Source organism: Salvelinus sp. IW2-2015, linkage group LG32, assembly GCF_002910315.2.
Source record: "Salvelinus sp. IW2-2015 linkage group LG32, ASM291031v2, whole genome shotgun sequence".
NCBI classification, from domain to species: Eukaryota; Metazoa; Chordata; class Actinopteri; order Salmoniformes; family Salmonidae; genus Salvelinus; species Salvelinus sp. IW2-2015.
This window is the reverse complement of record NC_036871.1, coordinates 2,685,286-2,702,521: the sequence shown is the minus strand read 5'-3', so window position 1 is coordinate 2,702,521 and position 17,236 is coordinate 2,685,286. Positions and strand designations below refer to the sequence as shown.

At 41.6% G+C, this 17,236-nt stretch overlaps 1 protein-coding gene across 1 annotated transcript in view; it reads left to right on the top strand.

The window, feature by feature from the left end:
* The window catches only part of pex5lb (peroxisomal biogenesis factor 5-like b), an 86,674-nt gene extending 70,459 nt beyond the window's left edge, over positions 1–16,215 (top strand). The window contains exons 8-13 of the mRNA XM_023976791.2: positions 4,746–4,889; positions 7,208–7,278; positions 9,230–9,445; positions 12,055–12,220; positions 12,354–12,511; positions 13,765–16,215. Of these exons, the coding sequence (XP_023832559.1) occupies positions 4,746–4,889; positions 7,208–7,278; positions 9,230–9,445; positions 12,055–12,220; positions 12,354–12,511; positions 13,765–13,960 (951 nt within the window). The 3' untranslated portion in view covers positions 13,961–16,215. The remainder of the gene's footprint in view (positions 1–4,745; positions 4,890–7,207; positions 7,279–9,229; positions 9,446–12,054; positions 12,221–12,353; positions 12,512–13,764) is intronic.
* Positions 16,216–17,236: the final 1,021 nt, after the last annotated feature.

Here is a 17,236-nt window from a genome sequence, read left to right as displayed (position 1 = left end):
GCGACCGCGAGATATCAGGTACAAGACAAAACAATAATATGGCGTCAGCAAAGTCAGCAGGAAATAACTCGATTGAAAACAACATGACTGCTACAGATTCTGATTCATATGATGTTTTGAAGAACGGGAGACGTGTGATGGACGAGTGGACTGAGTGAAATGGGGGAACTGAGAGCAGAGGAAGAGTGGCTTGTTCTAATCAAATCGTTGCAGCAGGCTCAACGGATACTCCTCTGATTCTTTACAGACATATATACTAGCCAATAGTTGCTTTAAAGCACACAGCGCTAAACCTGTTTGAGTGAAAGAGAGAATGCGTGCCTGGCAGCTGAATTTATTCTTTTTTTCTTTCACGGATTAATTACAAAAATACTTGTGTATAATCGGATCTGAATGTTTCCATATCTGTTACGATACTCGTTTTGCCGCGATACCCGGCACACCCTACTTTAGAAGTCTCGTTGATGGTAGCGAACAGCATCCACTTTGAGAATAAAACTTCTTTCTGAAGCCCTCTTCCATTATTGATATCCGTGAAGTTCTCTGGGAGAAATGCCCTGCCAGACGCGACGTAGTACGCCCAATTTCGACCACCTCATTCTCACACATGTATATTGAATTAGTTTTCATTTACTGTTTGATGCTGACCCGGGCGTTTTGGGATTGTTTCCAAAGTTAGAGCTGATTTTGAGAACAAACTCACTTTTTAAAACAACATTACAATAGTATAACAATTGATTTGTTTTGCAATTTGGGAAGTTTTCTTTTGTGTTCTGTAGTAATTATTATATGCATTTCTGGCATTAGGAATAGGTGCTACACTCCCTTTAAGGCTCGTTGTGGGGGAAAAAAACGGGGAAATATTTGTAGTGTCTTAATAAAACACAATTTTCCACACATCTGAGGGGTGGCTAATGCTACTTGCTGGTTGCGGTCTTGCGTCAACAGGGGTAACAGACTCGCCATATGCAACATCTGGAAGTTGTCAAAAAATGGTGGTGGAAATTTTATTTCTTGTTAAGACGGTAAGCATATTTTTACTGACACGCATTAAATCAAGTTAAGGAGGAAACAACGTTTTGCAGTTGAATGGAGGATGTTTTAATGTACCAGCCGGTCACGAGGGAAGCAGTGTATTGCTGGCTGAGTTACTTATAAGCGTAGCGTAAGTGATAAACGATGTAAAAGATAATATAATTGCCATCTTGTGACCGGTTAGGCTACATTAGAACTAATGGGAAAATGCTTTGCTTGACGACTCATACGGAATTATTCACTGCTCTATCGTTCGCTACATACATCAATCTGAGACCGCATCAATGAAGTTGTTTGTGGTGACGTCAAACTGAGGGTGTTTGTAAAAAACGAATTAATCAAAAGACAATGACAAATTTCTAAACGCCTCATTACTTATGTTGTTCTTGCCCGACTAGTCAGCGCGGTCTGGAATTCATCGGAGGGTCGTCAGAAGCAGACTCATTTGAAAAAGAAAAACTACATCTGTGGGCATGGCGTAGTGTTTGGCCGGAGAAGGAGTTTGAGTAGCCAGGAAGAAATTCTAGCTAGCTTTAACCCCTGTGTATTTGGTTTACTCACTAAAAAAAGTTATGGCTATGACTCGAAATGGGAATTGAATCTTTGTTAATCTATTCAAGAATATCAATAGTAGTATTCATTTTCTATCAAATGTTCATATTTCCTTAACATTCTGTGTTGTCTCACTTATCAAAAATAATACGGACACGTGTATAAATTATTTATAGATGTTCTTTTATGAATGGAAAATAAAATGACAGTACATTGACTGCATAGAAGCACTTCACAACTAAGCACTTCAGCCTTAAATGTTGGTGTTATAGATCAGTGCAAACTGCAACGTAATGACCTTGAAGTGTTCGTTTAATGCTTCATGGGAATGGGAAAATAGATTTAACTTTACTTTGGACTGCATAGAATTCCTACATAGACCCTTCATGTGTGCGTTATAGACTATTATGCAACTCAACCTCAGGAACTCTTGCACCTTCTCCTCCCTGAATCTCCGCCCCCTCCTCCCCCCTCCTCCTCTCTGCTGATGATTGTCAACCATTTTGAAAAGAAGGTGACGACATCGATCCCGTTTGCTAAGTCAACGACACCGCTGGTTCTGTCACGACTGCCCTACCTGTGCTTTGACCTCTTCTCCCTCTCCTCCAGATGAAATCTCGCGTCTTGTGACGAGCGCCGCCCAACAACCTGCCCGCTTGACCTATCCCTCCTCTCTTCTCCAGACCATTTCGGAACCTTCTCCCTTACTCACTCGCTCATCACCTCATCCTTGCACGCTGGCTACGTCCCTTCCGTTCAAGAGAGCGAGAGTTGCACCCCTTCTGAAAAACTACACTCGATCCCTCGATGTCACAACTACAGACCGTATCCCTTCTTTCTTTCTCTCCAAAACTCTTGAACGTGCGTCCTTGGCAGCTCTCCTGCTATCTCTCTCAGAATGACCTTCTGATCAAATCAGTCAGGTTTCAAGACTAGTCATTCTCAACTGAGACTGCTCTCTCTGTGTACGGAGGCGCTCCGCACTGCTAAAGCTAACTCTCTCTCCTCTGCTCTCATCCTTCTAGACCTATCGGCTGCCTTTGATACTGTGACACAGATCCTCCTCTCCACCCTCTCGAGCTGGGCATTCTCCGGCGCGGCCACGCTTGGATTGCGTCCTACCTGACAGGTCGCTCCTACCGGTGGCGTGCAAGAATCTGTCTCCGACCACGTGCTCTCACACTGGTGTCCCCAGGGCTCTGTTCTAGGCCTCTCCTATTCTCGCTATACACCAAGTCACTTGGCTCTGTCATATCCTCACATGGTCTCTCTATCATTGCTATGCAGACGACACACAATTAATCTTCTCCTTTCCCCTCTGATAACCAGTGGTGAATCGCATTCTGCATGTCTGGCAGACATATCAGTGGTGGATGACGTTCACCACTCAAGCTGACCTCGCAAGACGGAGCTGCTCTTCCTCCGGGGAAGGACTGCCCGTTCATGATCTCGCCATCACGGTTACAACTCCATTGTGTCTCCTCCCAGAGTGCTAAGAACCTTGGCGTGATCCTGGACAACACTGTCGTTCTCAACTAACATCAAGGCGGTGACCGTCCTGTAGGTCATGCTCATACAACATCGCAGAGTACGACCTGCTACGCAGGAAGCGGCGCAGGTCTACTCCAGGCATTGTCATCTCCCTCTGGATATCTGCAACTCGCTGTTGGCTGGGCTCCTGCCTGTGCATTAAAGCCCTACAACTCATCCAGAAGCGCAGCCCGTCTGGGTGTTCAACTTTCCCAAGTTCTCTCACTCACCCGCTCCTCCGCTCTCTCCACTGGCTTCCAGTTGAAGCTCATCACCGCATACAAGAATGGTGCTTGCCTACGGAGCTGTGAGGGAAGCCGGCCTCCGTACTTCAGGCTCTGATAGGCCCTACACCCAAACAAGGCACTGCGTTCATCCACCCTCTGCCTGCTCGCCTCCCTACCTCTGAGGAAGTACAGTTCCCGCTCAGCCAGTCAAAACTGTTCGCTGCTCTGGCACCAATGGTGGAACAAACTCCCTCACGAGCCAGGTCAGCGGAGTCAATCACCACCTTCCGGAGACCTGAAACCCCACCTCTTTAAGGAATAACTATATGGAAAAGTAATCCTTCTAACCCTCCCCCCTTAAAAGAGTTAGATGCACTATTGAAAGTGGTTGTTCCCACTGGATATCATAAGGTGAATGCACCAATTTGTAAGTCGCTCTGGATAAGAGCGTCTGCTAAATGACTTAAATGTAATATGTAAACTTAAGGCCTAATTGTGATGTGGAGGGGTGTTAATGAGTTACGAAAGCGTTTGATATGACCCTCAACTACACTATTTGATCCATACAATTTACCCTGAGGATTCAATCTGTGGGGATCTTCAGGCCCATTGACCTCTGAGAAGAAGTAGATATGGGCTATACCGGCCTATATATCAGCATCCTTTTCTAAATGTGTTTGGGCCTTTTGGCATATTCACTAACACTGGTATGGCAGAAGCACACTTTTGAGAACATCCATAATGATAACTACATTGTCCTTGTAATATGAGCTCTTGCATGACATGAATGTATTATAGATAGCTATTGATATATTTTACTAACTTTAAAAATGTTGCTTGGACCTGTTATATCACGTTCATGAAATGCTTATAATATGCGTTATGATATGTAGTCAAAGTCAATCTTTACCCTTGTGGTATGGAAGAAGAATCATTCATGATCTGCTTATGGAGACTTAGCGTAAGTGTTGGGCAGTGGTGGGTGGTGGAAGTGGGGGCACAGTAGTGGAGGGACAGTTAGGGCTGGTGCTGGTGCACACACAATGCCTAACTGAATTTGCTGCGGTTATAGAAATCCATCCATATAATTGGATGATTTGTAATAGAACGAGCCACACAGTATAGGTCCCCATGAATAACACATATTTGAATGCCTCACTGAGACAGTTATTACACCCGAGGTGTTAACCTCACATATACTCGTGGCACCTAATGTTACACGGTCGTGAAACAGTCATAAGATTCTACATTTTTATTGTTTCATGAATTAACTGTTATACCGCAAATACCCTACTGTCAATTATGTAATATTAACCATGTACTTGTATTCGTATGAGCATGCAGACATTATTTACACAGTCGTGTGCAATTCATTCGAAAAGATGCCTGTGATATTTACAGGGCTACTACTTTCACACCAACAACCCGTACAAAGAGTGGCCCAATGCTTTTGAGGAAGGGCAGCAGAAGGCCAGAGATGGAGACCTGAACAATGCTGTCCTGCTACTGGAGGCGGCCATTTTGCAGGACCCTTCGGACTCGGAGGTAAAAGATCATTGAMTTCAGTGGTGTAGTGAAGGGTATACYCAGSTATATGCCGTATACCCACATATTTTTCGGTGGGCATTGCGTATATTTATTTCTTAATCCCCACGATGCGTATCAAAGTAGTGTAATGGAGGTGTACGTCGTGTAAATGAATACGTTTGATGGAACAGATCAGAATGTTTAGCTTAAAATGTTGATAAACTGTTATTTATTCACATTTTAGGAGCAGCTGTGTACACACAGAGGTAGGCTMACYCGRAAATGTTACAAAATGCAATTTGSGGAAAACAWTGTTCTAAAATGCGCACTGCACATGCGAGCGGTTTCATGGACAGAGATAGATCTTAAGATGCACGAACTATCACAGGTTGCTAATAGTGCTCAGCGATTAACCGACATTTKGTTTGTGCACATTGCACAGTTTCTGTAGKGATAKATCCGATCAASCCAGAACTATGCSAAGTAGTAGGGAGTTGTAGTTTCCAACAGGCCAATATTCTATATAGTTTAGCGCAGAAAACATGGTAAAGCCTGCTACGAAAAAGAGACAGAAGAATGCTTCGCAAGGTATCTCTACCTGAAAATACATGCTCTAAGTGATTGATAGTTGCAATTCAGCAGTCATAAAAGTATGCCTTATTTACTTTGAAGAACTAATAAAATAGTGATTTTGTCAGAGGTAACAGCTCTATGGAGATGAGATGACGACTTGGAAGTCATCAAATAAAACAAATGTAATATACACAACTGAAATATTTTATTAAAGTAAAGTAATGTGATTAAATTATTAATAAGTGATAAGCAGTGATGTGTAGTCACTACCATCATGGGACTTTTATTAATTATATTATTTTGTGTTCTTACTGCATTCAACCCACAAAATGCATCGTGCATTTAATGTTTAAAAACTGATATGGAAAACGGATAATTTTTTAAATAATCCAACCGAAACCGAACCAACCTCAAAGCACTAATCGCTCAGCACTAATTGCTAATATGAATAGGATAATGCCTTTGGCTGATAGACAATGAAAGAAATTTGAAAGAAAACCAATATTACAGGAGAACCCATAGGAGGAAGTCTATAAAATAATTGCCTACACGTTTCCATGGTGGAATTTTGGCTATAGGTATTTTGAAGCAAAGTAAGAAATGCCTCATAATATGAAGTAAAACGTCCAGGTTTCAAACAATTAAGAAACAGGAAAAATATAGCGACGTTACCGTCTTCTGGTTGATGGAAAGGCTTTCTCAGAAACCTTCTCAATTGAATGTTAACTAGCTACAATGTAGCCTACGCCTACCTGGCATAATGATATCATGATTATTTGCATCAATCCGGTGGCCATTTCTTTTGCAAATTCCATTTTTTTGTGCTACAGAAACACTAACCAAACAACATTTCTAGGTGCCTGCGCAATTGAATTAAAGACAAGAAATAAATGTCATACATTTTTTCCCAGACCTCAAAGGTGGTCTCCAGATGTGGTTAAAGCATTGTTATGGACTTAGAACATCCACTTTTGTTGTTCATTTTTATTATTTATAAAAGTGTGACTTTTTGGGGGGGAAATCAGAAACCTGTGAAATTCAGTTAACAGCCTCATTTATTTGTTTTAATTGTAGGTAACATTGTGTGAAGTATTGAGTTTACTTTATTGAGTCAATTCGAGAAATGTATCTTGTGTGTTCTTTTGTCTTATTTTCTTTGTATTTGTTGAGTTTTAGCCCTAGTTCAAACACCACTCTATCGCATCACCAAACAAAAAAAATCACTTTCTCTTTGGAAGAGCTGGGATAGAGAGCAGTCTGAAACCATTAAGTGAGCCTCGTCCGATTTTTTACGATAGTTRGGCAGCTTCTCTTTTGGCCCAGTGCGGTTGAAGTAAGCCTTTGTTTCATGCAGCGCATCAGAGCAGTTCTTCCACTTTCAGGAGAAATTCATACATATTAATATGTGTTAATGCATGCAAATAATAGTTACTTCACTACCACACCCACAACAGAAGCACAATCATTGTCTCGATTTCCAGGTGGAGGACTTCTGTAAGAGGTCGCTGTTATGTCGACCCAAAACTAACGAGGAAGTCTGCTGCAGCGAGAGCAGTTGTATGAAAGAATCGGTACATCAAGCAAAGCTTTTAACCTTGCCTGGCCGCTCTTAATTTCTATTCAGTTCCACTCACCATAAAATCGATGTCTGAACTATGCGAAGATTTCCTTTAGTGAAGTATTGGTTAGCTCGGAAGTACTGTGTAGTATTGTTTGACTTTGTTTGATGTGTTCGTTTGGTGAAACCCTCTCTGCGTCTTTAGGCTTGGCAGGTTCTGGGCACCACACAGGCCGAGAATGAGAATGAGCAGGCGGCCATCGTGTCACTCCAGAGGTAAAAAATGAGTTGTTTCGACTTCAGAAATTATTCAGACCCCTTGACTTTTTCCACATTTTGTTACGTTAGCCTTATTAGAAAAAATTATAATATCCTCAGCAATCTACACACAATACCCAATAATGACAAAGCAAAGCAGTTTTTTAGACGTTTTAGCAAATGATTCAAAATAAAACACACTTTATTTACATTATTCAGACCCTTTGCTATGAGAATCGAAATTGAGCCCAGATGCATCCTTTTCCATTGATCATCCTTGAGATGTTTCTACAACTTGGAGTCCACCTGTAGTAAATTCAGTTGATTGGACATGATTTGGAAAGGCACACCTGTCTATATAAGGTCCCACAGTTGACAGTGCATGTCAGAGCAAAAACCAAGCCATGAGGTCGAAGGAATTGTCCGTAGAGCTCCGAGACATGATTTTGGCGAGTCACAGATCTGGGGAAGGGTACCAAAAAATGTCTGCAGCATTGAAGGTTCTCAAGAACACAGTGGCCTCCATCATTCTTAAATGGAAGAAATTTGGAACCACCAAGACTCTTCCTAGAGGTGGCCGCACGGCCAAACTGAGCTGTCGGGGGAGAAGGCCTTGGTCAGGGAGGTGACAAAGAACCCTATGGTCACTCTGACGGAGCGCTAGAGTTCCTCTGCGGAGATGGGAGAACCTTCCAGAAGGACAACCATCTCTGCCGCACTCCACCAATCAGGCCTTTGTTAGAGTGGCCAGACGGAAGACACTCCTCAGTAAAAGGCACATGACAGCCTGCTTGAGTTTGCCAAAAGGCACCTAAAGACTCAGACCATGAGAAACAAGTTTCTCTGGTCTGATGAAACCAAGATTGAACTCTTTGGCGCTGAATGTCAAAGCATCACGTCTGGAGGAAACCTGTCACCATCCCTACGGTAAAGCATGGAGGTGGCAGCATCATGCTGTGGGGGATGTTTTTCAGTGGCAGGGACCGGGAGGCTAGTCAGGATCGTGGCAAAGAGTAACGGATCAACGTACAGAGAGATCCTTGATGAAAACCTGCTCCAGAGCGCGCAGGACCTCAGACTGGGACGAAGGTTTACCTTCCAACAGGACAACGACCCTAAGCACACAGCCAAGACAATGCAGGAGTGGCTTCGGAACAAGTCTCTGAATGTCCTTGAGTGGCCCAGACAGAACCCGGACTTGAACCCGATCAAACATCTCTGGAGAGACCTGAAAATAGCTGTGCACCAARGCTCCACATCCAACCTGACAGAGCTTGATAGGAGGTGCAGAGAGGAATGGGAGAAACCCCCCAAATACAGGTGTGCCAAGCTTGCAGCGTCATACCCAAGAAGACGCAAGGCTGTAATCGCTGCCAAAGTTGCTTCAGTAAAGTACTGAGTAAAAGTTCTGAAAACTTATGTAAATGTGCTAAAATAAAATATGTTTTTTTGCTTCATCATTATGGGGTATTTTGTGTAGCTTGATGAAGGAAAAAACTATTTAATACATTTTAGAATAAGGCTGTAACGTAACAAAATGTGGAAAACGTCAAGGGGTCTGAATACTTAACGAAAAGCACTGTATATACATGTATACAGTYTCACAGGTGGGATCGAACCCTGATCTCCAGTTCTGATTTAAGTCGTAAGAGTCCGACTCACCTTCATACCAACTATGTTGTTTAACTTGATAGGGTTAACAGCAAACTCCTAATCCATTACCTTTTTTCAATCCTCAAATAACCTAATTCAATGGGTGTTATGTGCATCAGCAAAAATGTAGTCTCTCGCCAAGAAAAAAAAAAGGATTATTTATACATTTCAAAAATTTCCAAGGAAGATGCATTCTCCCCATCCTACCTGGAACGACCTCACCTGGTGTGCACAAAAAAAGACAAAACCAGCACATCCCAAATAGGCAATCAACCGTACTTTCTTGCACAGAAGTCACAGCAGTCCCTGTCTGCAGGTGTCTAGACCTCCACCACAACAACTTGCCGGCRCTCATGGCCCTGGCGGTGAGTTTGACCAACACAGGCATGCAACAGGACGCTTGCAAGGCCCTGCACCGCTGGATCTGCCACAACCCCCGTTATAAACACCTACTGCCAGGGAGCCGGAGCCCACTGCTGCAGGGGTCCCCCACCACACCGCGCAGGGGTCGTCCCCATACYCCAACCTCTTGGTACGCCCACCTCTTGGTTACAATACATATTCAGTGGTTCCTCCTTTAAAAGTTGRGAGCTTACGCCGCAGGACTTAGAGGTCATTTGTGGTTTAGTACGGTACCCTGCATCACCACTTCATTGCTCCAGACCAGCGCAAGGGGGAGTTAGAGCACTGATTATGCTTTTGGGTCCTACTGCGTCTCTAACTGACTGGGCGACACAATGGGCGACACAAACCTAAATAGAAAATTGTGCACGACTTCAGGTGGTCTAAGTCACTGCATATCAGTGCAAGCTGTGTTTTTCTACAGATGCTTGTTCAATACCTCAACTGGGAGATCCATGAGATGACTGTAGGTATTTGGTTTCTCTCCCTCTAAAAACAGAAATAAATCATTCTAAATAACAAACTGGCTTTATTTACAAATGAGTAACAATGTCTCACCCCATGTTCAAGAATGGCCTTTTTCTGGCTCATTTTACATTATTTGAAAACGAAGTCATCTCCAAAKWKTTTAAGGGGCATTGCACTAATAATGGAGCTGACTAGGGAAACGTTCCCGCTGTTCTYTTCTTAGTYCCAGTCTGCAAGTTCAAACTAAAACAATGTAACTAARAATGACATCTTTATGCTTTCATTAATAAAATAATGATAAAAATACTCTTTCAAAATGCTGATGTTTATTTAGTTATGGATCCCTAACGAATTACTATGGGAATAAATATCACTGAATTACAGAAATATTATTATTATACCTTTATTTCAACAAGGAACACAGACTGAGACCAAGGTCTCGTTTACATCTGGGCCCTGCGTATACATGTTTACACATACAGATTAGGTACAATGATTAAGAAATTACACAAGACAAACAAAACAATCACAGATAACACAAYAAAATACAACAGCAGATTGTTACATTTACACATACACTACKGTTCAAAAGTTTTGGGTCAATTAGAAATMTCTTTGTTTTCCATGAAAACATACAAGAAATGAGTGACAAAATGAATAGGATATATAGTCAAGATGTTGACAAGGTTATAAATAATGATTTTTAATTGAAATAATAATTGTGTCCTTCAAACTTTGCTTTCATCAAAGAATCCTCCATTTGCAGCAGTTACAGCCTTGCAGACCTTTGGCATTCTAGTTGTCAATTTGTTGAGGTAGCCTAATAAACAAATGCAGGTGGCTTATATATTCTAAATGCTTTATTATCCAAATGTAAAAGCATATACTGTACAGTACTGTATTTCTTCAGCATCTTTATGCTTTCGTTAATAAAATAATGATTAAAAAATACTCTTTCAAWATGCAGATGTTGATTTAGTTACGGATCCATAACYAATTACTYTCGCAATAAATAGCACTGAATTACAGAAATATTGGAACAAAGTTGTCTAATGAAGGCAAACAAATTGTTGCTTACTGGAAAATACTCTTTCAAACACACATGGTCACGTTGTACAGCGTCATTATGGKTATTAGCAGGGCTATATTTTGGCTTTCATAAATATTATTTTGGCCTTTATTCAGATTACAATCGCTCACTGTRGTTATACAGTTGAAGTCGGAAGTTTACAAACACTTAGGTTGGAGTCATTCATGTTCAAGAATTGCCTTTTTCTCGCTCACTCTAGGTTAAATGAAAATGAAATCTCCAAAATAMTGTTACTTTTTAAACAAAGCGATTATTATTATTATTATTATATATWTWTTTTTTTTTATTATATAAAAGCSCCTTAGATATTCTTACAGATCCTAATGGAAAATGCCCCTTAGATATTAATTTAGAATTRTCCAATGTAATTGTTGGCGGAGTCTCGTCATTGAAACAAATATATTTTAGATATACTATAGGCCTACCATAGGCGAAATGAATATTTGTTACACTACAATTAGGGTGTGGAAATGTTATGCCCCTTAGATATTAATTTAGAATCCTCTTATGCTGTAGCCTACTCCCGACCATCACGTTGTACAGCGCAATATTTTCCATTCAATCCTAACGGAAATCCTGGGGGTTTCGTTTTTCTCGGAATAGAAACACGATAATATTAATCTAATTAATTAAGCCAAATTTCTTAAAATCAATCTCATGTACTATGTTATTACAAAAAAGGTTTTTACATTCTCTAGTAATGCCAACATGGGAGACTATCAAATGCTTCTCAAAGTTGCCCTCTGGTGGTCAAACTAGCACTAACTTGCATTAACGTAAAAAATGGCTGACAATTAAATAACGTGCCATAGAATYCTGTAGCAGCCCTCAAGATGTGCTGCAGTATGACGCAACTTTTAAAGGAGGAACCACTGTCGCTTGCAGATATATTGCATTATTCCTTGTTATAAGCATATATGAGCCTTTATAATGTAAAGTGTCCATTTTAGGACAGCCTCAGTCTCAAGATGACTTCTTTCAATCTCAGGATATCTTAACAATGTCTTAACATATTAAGCCTATCTGGCCAAAAAAATTATGTCCTTCATTTCTGATGGAGCTCATTTAAAATTTCTGCATAATTTACTTAAACTTGTTGAATCCATGCACTTTGGTTACTGTCTTGAAGCACATCAAGTGCACAGTGTGTCAATTGTCACAGTGTGTGTGTGTGCTTGCAGCACCCAGCTGGTGGAGGTCAAGGGATTGTATCAGGAGGCCGCCTTGCTGAATACAGATGGGGTGGACCCGGACCTCCAGACAGGCCTTGGGGTCCTGTTCAACCTCAGCTCCGAGTTTGACAAGGCTGTGGAGGCCTTCAACTCAGCCCTGTCTGTCAGACCTGAGGTATCCATTAATATAGTACAGAGACACACACACTATACACAAACCTATCACAAAAACACCTAAACCTACCACACGCACATGCACACACACACCCTTCCACCCCCACCTATTCTGGTTATGTTGTGTCTGTCAGGACTACCTGCTGTGGAACCGCCTGGGGGCCACACTGGCTAATGGGGACCATAGTGAGGAGGCAGTGGAGGCATACACCCGGGCCCTGGAGCTCCAGCCGGGCTTCATCAGGTCCCGCTACAACCTGGGCATCAGCTGCATCAACCTGGGAGCGCACAAGTAGGCGAGGGGGTTGGGATGGGATGGGTTGAGCTGAGCTGAGTGAGAGGGCAGTCAGATAGGGAGAGAGTGTAGTAAAAGATGCAATAATCATTTTCTACTTTATAGCGCCCTTCATTACATCGAAGAATCTCAGAGCTTCAAAATAAGACATGCAATTTAGAAAAAAAAACATCACATCATCATGAGATGGACAGTCATTAGAAAGTTCATGGCTTGAGTGGTCATCTGAGGGAGGGGGCAAGCAAGCAGCACGGTCTTATCAAGGTGTCTCGCGTCTACTACCGAAATGACGCACCCACTTGGATGACGCTACGGCAGTCTCGTGGCGCCAGAAAGCACGCCACATTTCATAATGTTACTTGTCCTCCCTACGATCCTCATCCCTGCACACCTCTGCCGTCATGCTGTTCGGGCTTTCTTCYTCCTCAACCTCCGAACACTGGCTGGCATTTGAAACAAAACAATTGCCAGCTAGCCTGTTAACATTAGCTTGCTAGCCAAACAAACACATGACTTGCCTTTCAGTCTTAATGCTGTGGTTGATTCTGATGATATTAGCTATATTAATTGTTCATTCTTAAAACAAAAAGATTGTATGGAAAAAATCCAAATGAATTACAAAAATATTTACAAAAAAGGTACTCTGCTTAGGCTGCTACTAGGGTGCCATGGCAACTGTAGAACGATGTCGTTGAAGGCTTACTTTCCTGTGGAGTTAGGAATAGTATATCCTTGTTAAAATGACAGGTTTAAAGGGATAGTTCAGCCAAGTTTACTGTTTCCTTACCTTGAAAGCAGTCTAATGACGGACTGACTGGATAGACTGGCTACTTTGACAAAACCAAAGCAATGATTACAGTCTTTCCTTGTCCATAGACTGCTTTCAAAGTAAGTATATATACTTTTAATTGAGCTATCCCTTACTTTGGGGTCCTACCAGTGCTAACAGGGGTCCTAACTCTCCAATTGTTTTACACTGAACAATGTTAATGCTATTAAGGCTGTTTGTAAACAAACCCATATTTTGGGTTACAGAATCTCTTGGTCCATGTACTACTTTCTACATATCCATAAGATTAATTCAAGTTGTAATAACGGCAAACTATTCCTTTTAGATGAAGTACAATTGTAATAACAGCGAACTCTCTCTTAAGATAAAGTAAAGAGAGTAATAATTAAAACACTTTAAAGTTGTTTAAAAAAATAAAAAATAAAAAATAAAAAACTTTTTCCTGATTTTTTTTCTTTAGGGAGGCAGCTAGTAACTTCCTGACTGCCCTTAACCAGCAGAGGCAGAGCCAGAGTCACCAAGTCATGTCGGCTAACATCTGGGCTGCCCTTCGGATCGCCCTCTCCATGATGGACCGGCCCGAGCTCTTCCAGGCTGCGAACCTTGGAGACCTGGACCGTATCATGAAGGCCTTCGAAATGGGGCGGGTTATGTGACCAGGTTTAGTGGGGCTCCTCAGATAAACAGTTCGCTAATTAGCTAGAGGGTTGCCAGATTGGTGACCAAGAATGGCTTCTGTTAATGTAAAGCTAAATTAATGTCTGACAGGAAGAGAGATTAATATTATTAAAGATAGGAAAAAGAGGGGGGATTGTAGAATAATGGAGGTGTTCTAGGATTTGAAATGCCATTATAGTGGAAATATTGGAAGACCTGAACCAACTTGGGAAATATACACACTCTTTTAATTTAGACTGGCCTCCAGCAGCTGAAATTAGGCTACAATAACGCAGCCATAGATCAAAAGTGGTKATTTATTCCCCATTCGCTTTGGTATGGCACTGTATACAACTTCTGCTGTGTGGTCAGATGCCATCTACTTTACYTGGATGGGAAGATTGTTTTTAACCCTTTGAAACGGATTTGCACCACTGCAATGGGGTACTACTATTTATTTTTTATCCTCGAAGAGCACAACGTTGACTGAGAAAAGGAAAGACAGAGTCTGCTGTAAAATAGAGGAAAAACAAGCCATGCATGCCCGGCAATCACATTGTGAAAGAACTGAAGCCTTATACTAAGTGAAATGATATCAAATGCACAAGTCGTAATCACTTTTATAGACAGCAGGTACTGATGGTCAAATTGTGTGTAGTAGTATAGACTAGAGTCCTCGTGTGTATGTTTTTTTTCCCGTTTTGTACATACCTGTATTTATTTGGAATATCACTTCCATGCAATGCTCCAAGTACAGTATGTAATATATGACTGGTTGACAGGTCCGATAGGCCGGAAAGTAAATAAGCCCATTTGGACATACACACACGTTTGTCGGTACACAGACTGCCCTGGATGAACAACCATTGTACCATTTGGGGACTGTGTGTGTGTGTGTGTGTGTGTGTGTGGCTTGATTTTATTTCAAACACTCTACAGCAATAAGTGTAGTGTTTTTCCCACAATGCCTACTTACTACTCAAGTAGTACCCACACACACCTGCTTGCGACACCTGTTCCATCTGTTTTCGCAACATCAGTCACATGAAAGGATGTCTGCCTCTCATCTTTACTAGCGTCTCAGTAGCAACTAGTGACGTTCAAACAGTGCTTTGTGAACCTGGCTTCAAAGTGTGGTAACAACCTGCTGAAAATGAAATCTCTCTGAAGCAGCCTGTCATGTTCAAATGAGAGTGATTAAGTCAACGGCAGAAACAACAGCGAGGAAAATGCACTCAAAAGACCTGTTAAAACAAGTTATACAAGTCAGTGTTTGATGAGCTATGATTTCAAGCGTAAATCATCTGCTTTTTAAGAAGTTCTGTTTTTGACGATAGATTATCCAGTTTACTCTTTCTTACCAGAAAAAAAGACGTGGTGTTTAAAGTGATTATTGGTTTACGACTGAATTGGTAGTGGGCATGTGTGTMGAATTGACAGTAAAATCCCTATGCAATATACAGTACATTTGTATAACATTGACTGTTGTCTCATATTTGGTTCAATTAACCAAACTCATTGTTTCTTTGAACTTCTGTCCACATGCAAAGGCTAAAGACATTACGATTATTTGTTAAGCATGTGTGTTAGTGCTAGGCTGGAACAAAAGCCTGTTCTCTGGAACTGGAGAACCCTGATTTACACTAACCAATTCCCCATTTCCTTAGAACTTACTTTTGGTCTTTTTACCTTCTCAAATGTTGCCCATGGAATTTGAGAATGTTGGTTTGTGTAATGTAGTATAATAATATTTATTGACATTGTACAGTACATACAAATAGCAATGTTACTAAAACAGTTTCCCCACTGTTTCTACACTGTAAATAGATTGCACTGTATAAATTAAAGTTACAGCCCAATTCTAAAATGGATTAAATAAAAACAAAATGCTCAATCTACACACAATACCCCATAATGACAAAGCGCAATTATTTTTATTTTTTTTACATTTTAGCAAATGTATTAAAAATAAAGAGAAATAACTTATTTACACAAGTATTTAGATCCTTTCCTATGAGACTCAAAATTGAGCTCAGGTGCATCCTGTTTCCATTGATCATCCTTGAGATGTTTCTACAACTTGGAGTCCACCAAAGGTAAATTCGGTTGATTTGGACATACTTTGGAAAGGCACACCTGTCTATATAAGGTCCCACAGTTGACAGTGCATGTCAGAGCAAAAACCAAGCGATGAGGTTGAAGGAATTGGGGAAGGGTACCAAAATAATTCTATGGCATTGAAGGTTCCCAAAAACACAGTGGCCTCCATCATTCTTAAATGGAAGAAGTTTGGAACCACCAAGGCTCTTCCTAGAGCTGGCAGCCCGGTCAAACTGAGTAATCGAGGGAGAAYGGTCTTGGTCAGGGAGGTGGCCAAGAACCCGATGGTCACTCTGACAGAGCACTTGAGTTCCTCTGTGGGAGAAACTTCGAGGGACAACCATCTCTGCAGCACTCCACCAATCAGGCCTTTTTGGTAGAGTGGCCAGACAGAAGCCACTCCTCAGTAAAAGGCACWTGACAGCCCAATTGGCGTTTGCCAAAAGGCACCTAAAGACTCTCAGATCGTGAGAAACAAGATTCTCTGGTCTGATGAAACCAAGATTGAACTCTTTGGCCTGAATGCCAAGGTTCACATCTGGAGGAAACCTGGCACCATCCCTACGGTGAAGCACGGTGGCGGAAGCATCCTGCTGTGGTGATGTTTTCCAGAGGCAGGGACCGGGAGACTAGTCAGGATCGAGGCAAAGATGAACGGAGCAAAGTACAGAGAGATCCTTGATGAAAACCTGCTCCAGAGGGTTCAGGACCTCGGACTGGGGCGAAGGTTCACATTCCAAAAGGGCAACGACCCTAAGCACACAGCCAAGACAACGCAGGAGTGGCATCGGAACAAGTCTCTGAATGTCCTTGAGTGGCCCAGCCAGAGCCCAGACTTGAACCCAATCGAACATCTCTGGAGAGACCTGAAAATAGCTGTGCAGCAACGCTCCCCATCKAACCTGACAGAGCTTGAGAGGATCTGCAGAGAAGAATGGGAGAAACTCCCCAAATATAGGTGTGCCAAGCTTATACCATCATACCAAAAAAGACTCAATGCTGTATTCACTGCCAAAGCTGCATCAACAAAATACTGAGTAAAGGGTCTGAATACTTATGTAAATGTAATATTTCTGTATTTTCTTTTATAAATGTGCAAAATGTTCTAAAAACCACTGTTTGCTTTGTCGTCATGGGGTATTGTGTGTAGATGGATGAGGTATATAAAAAAAATC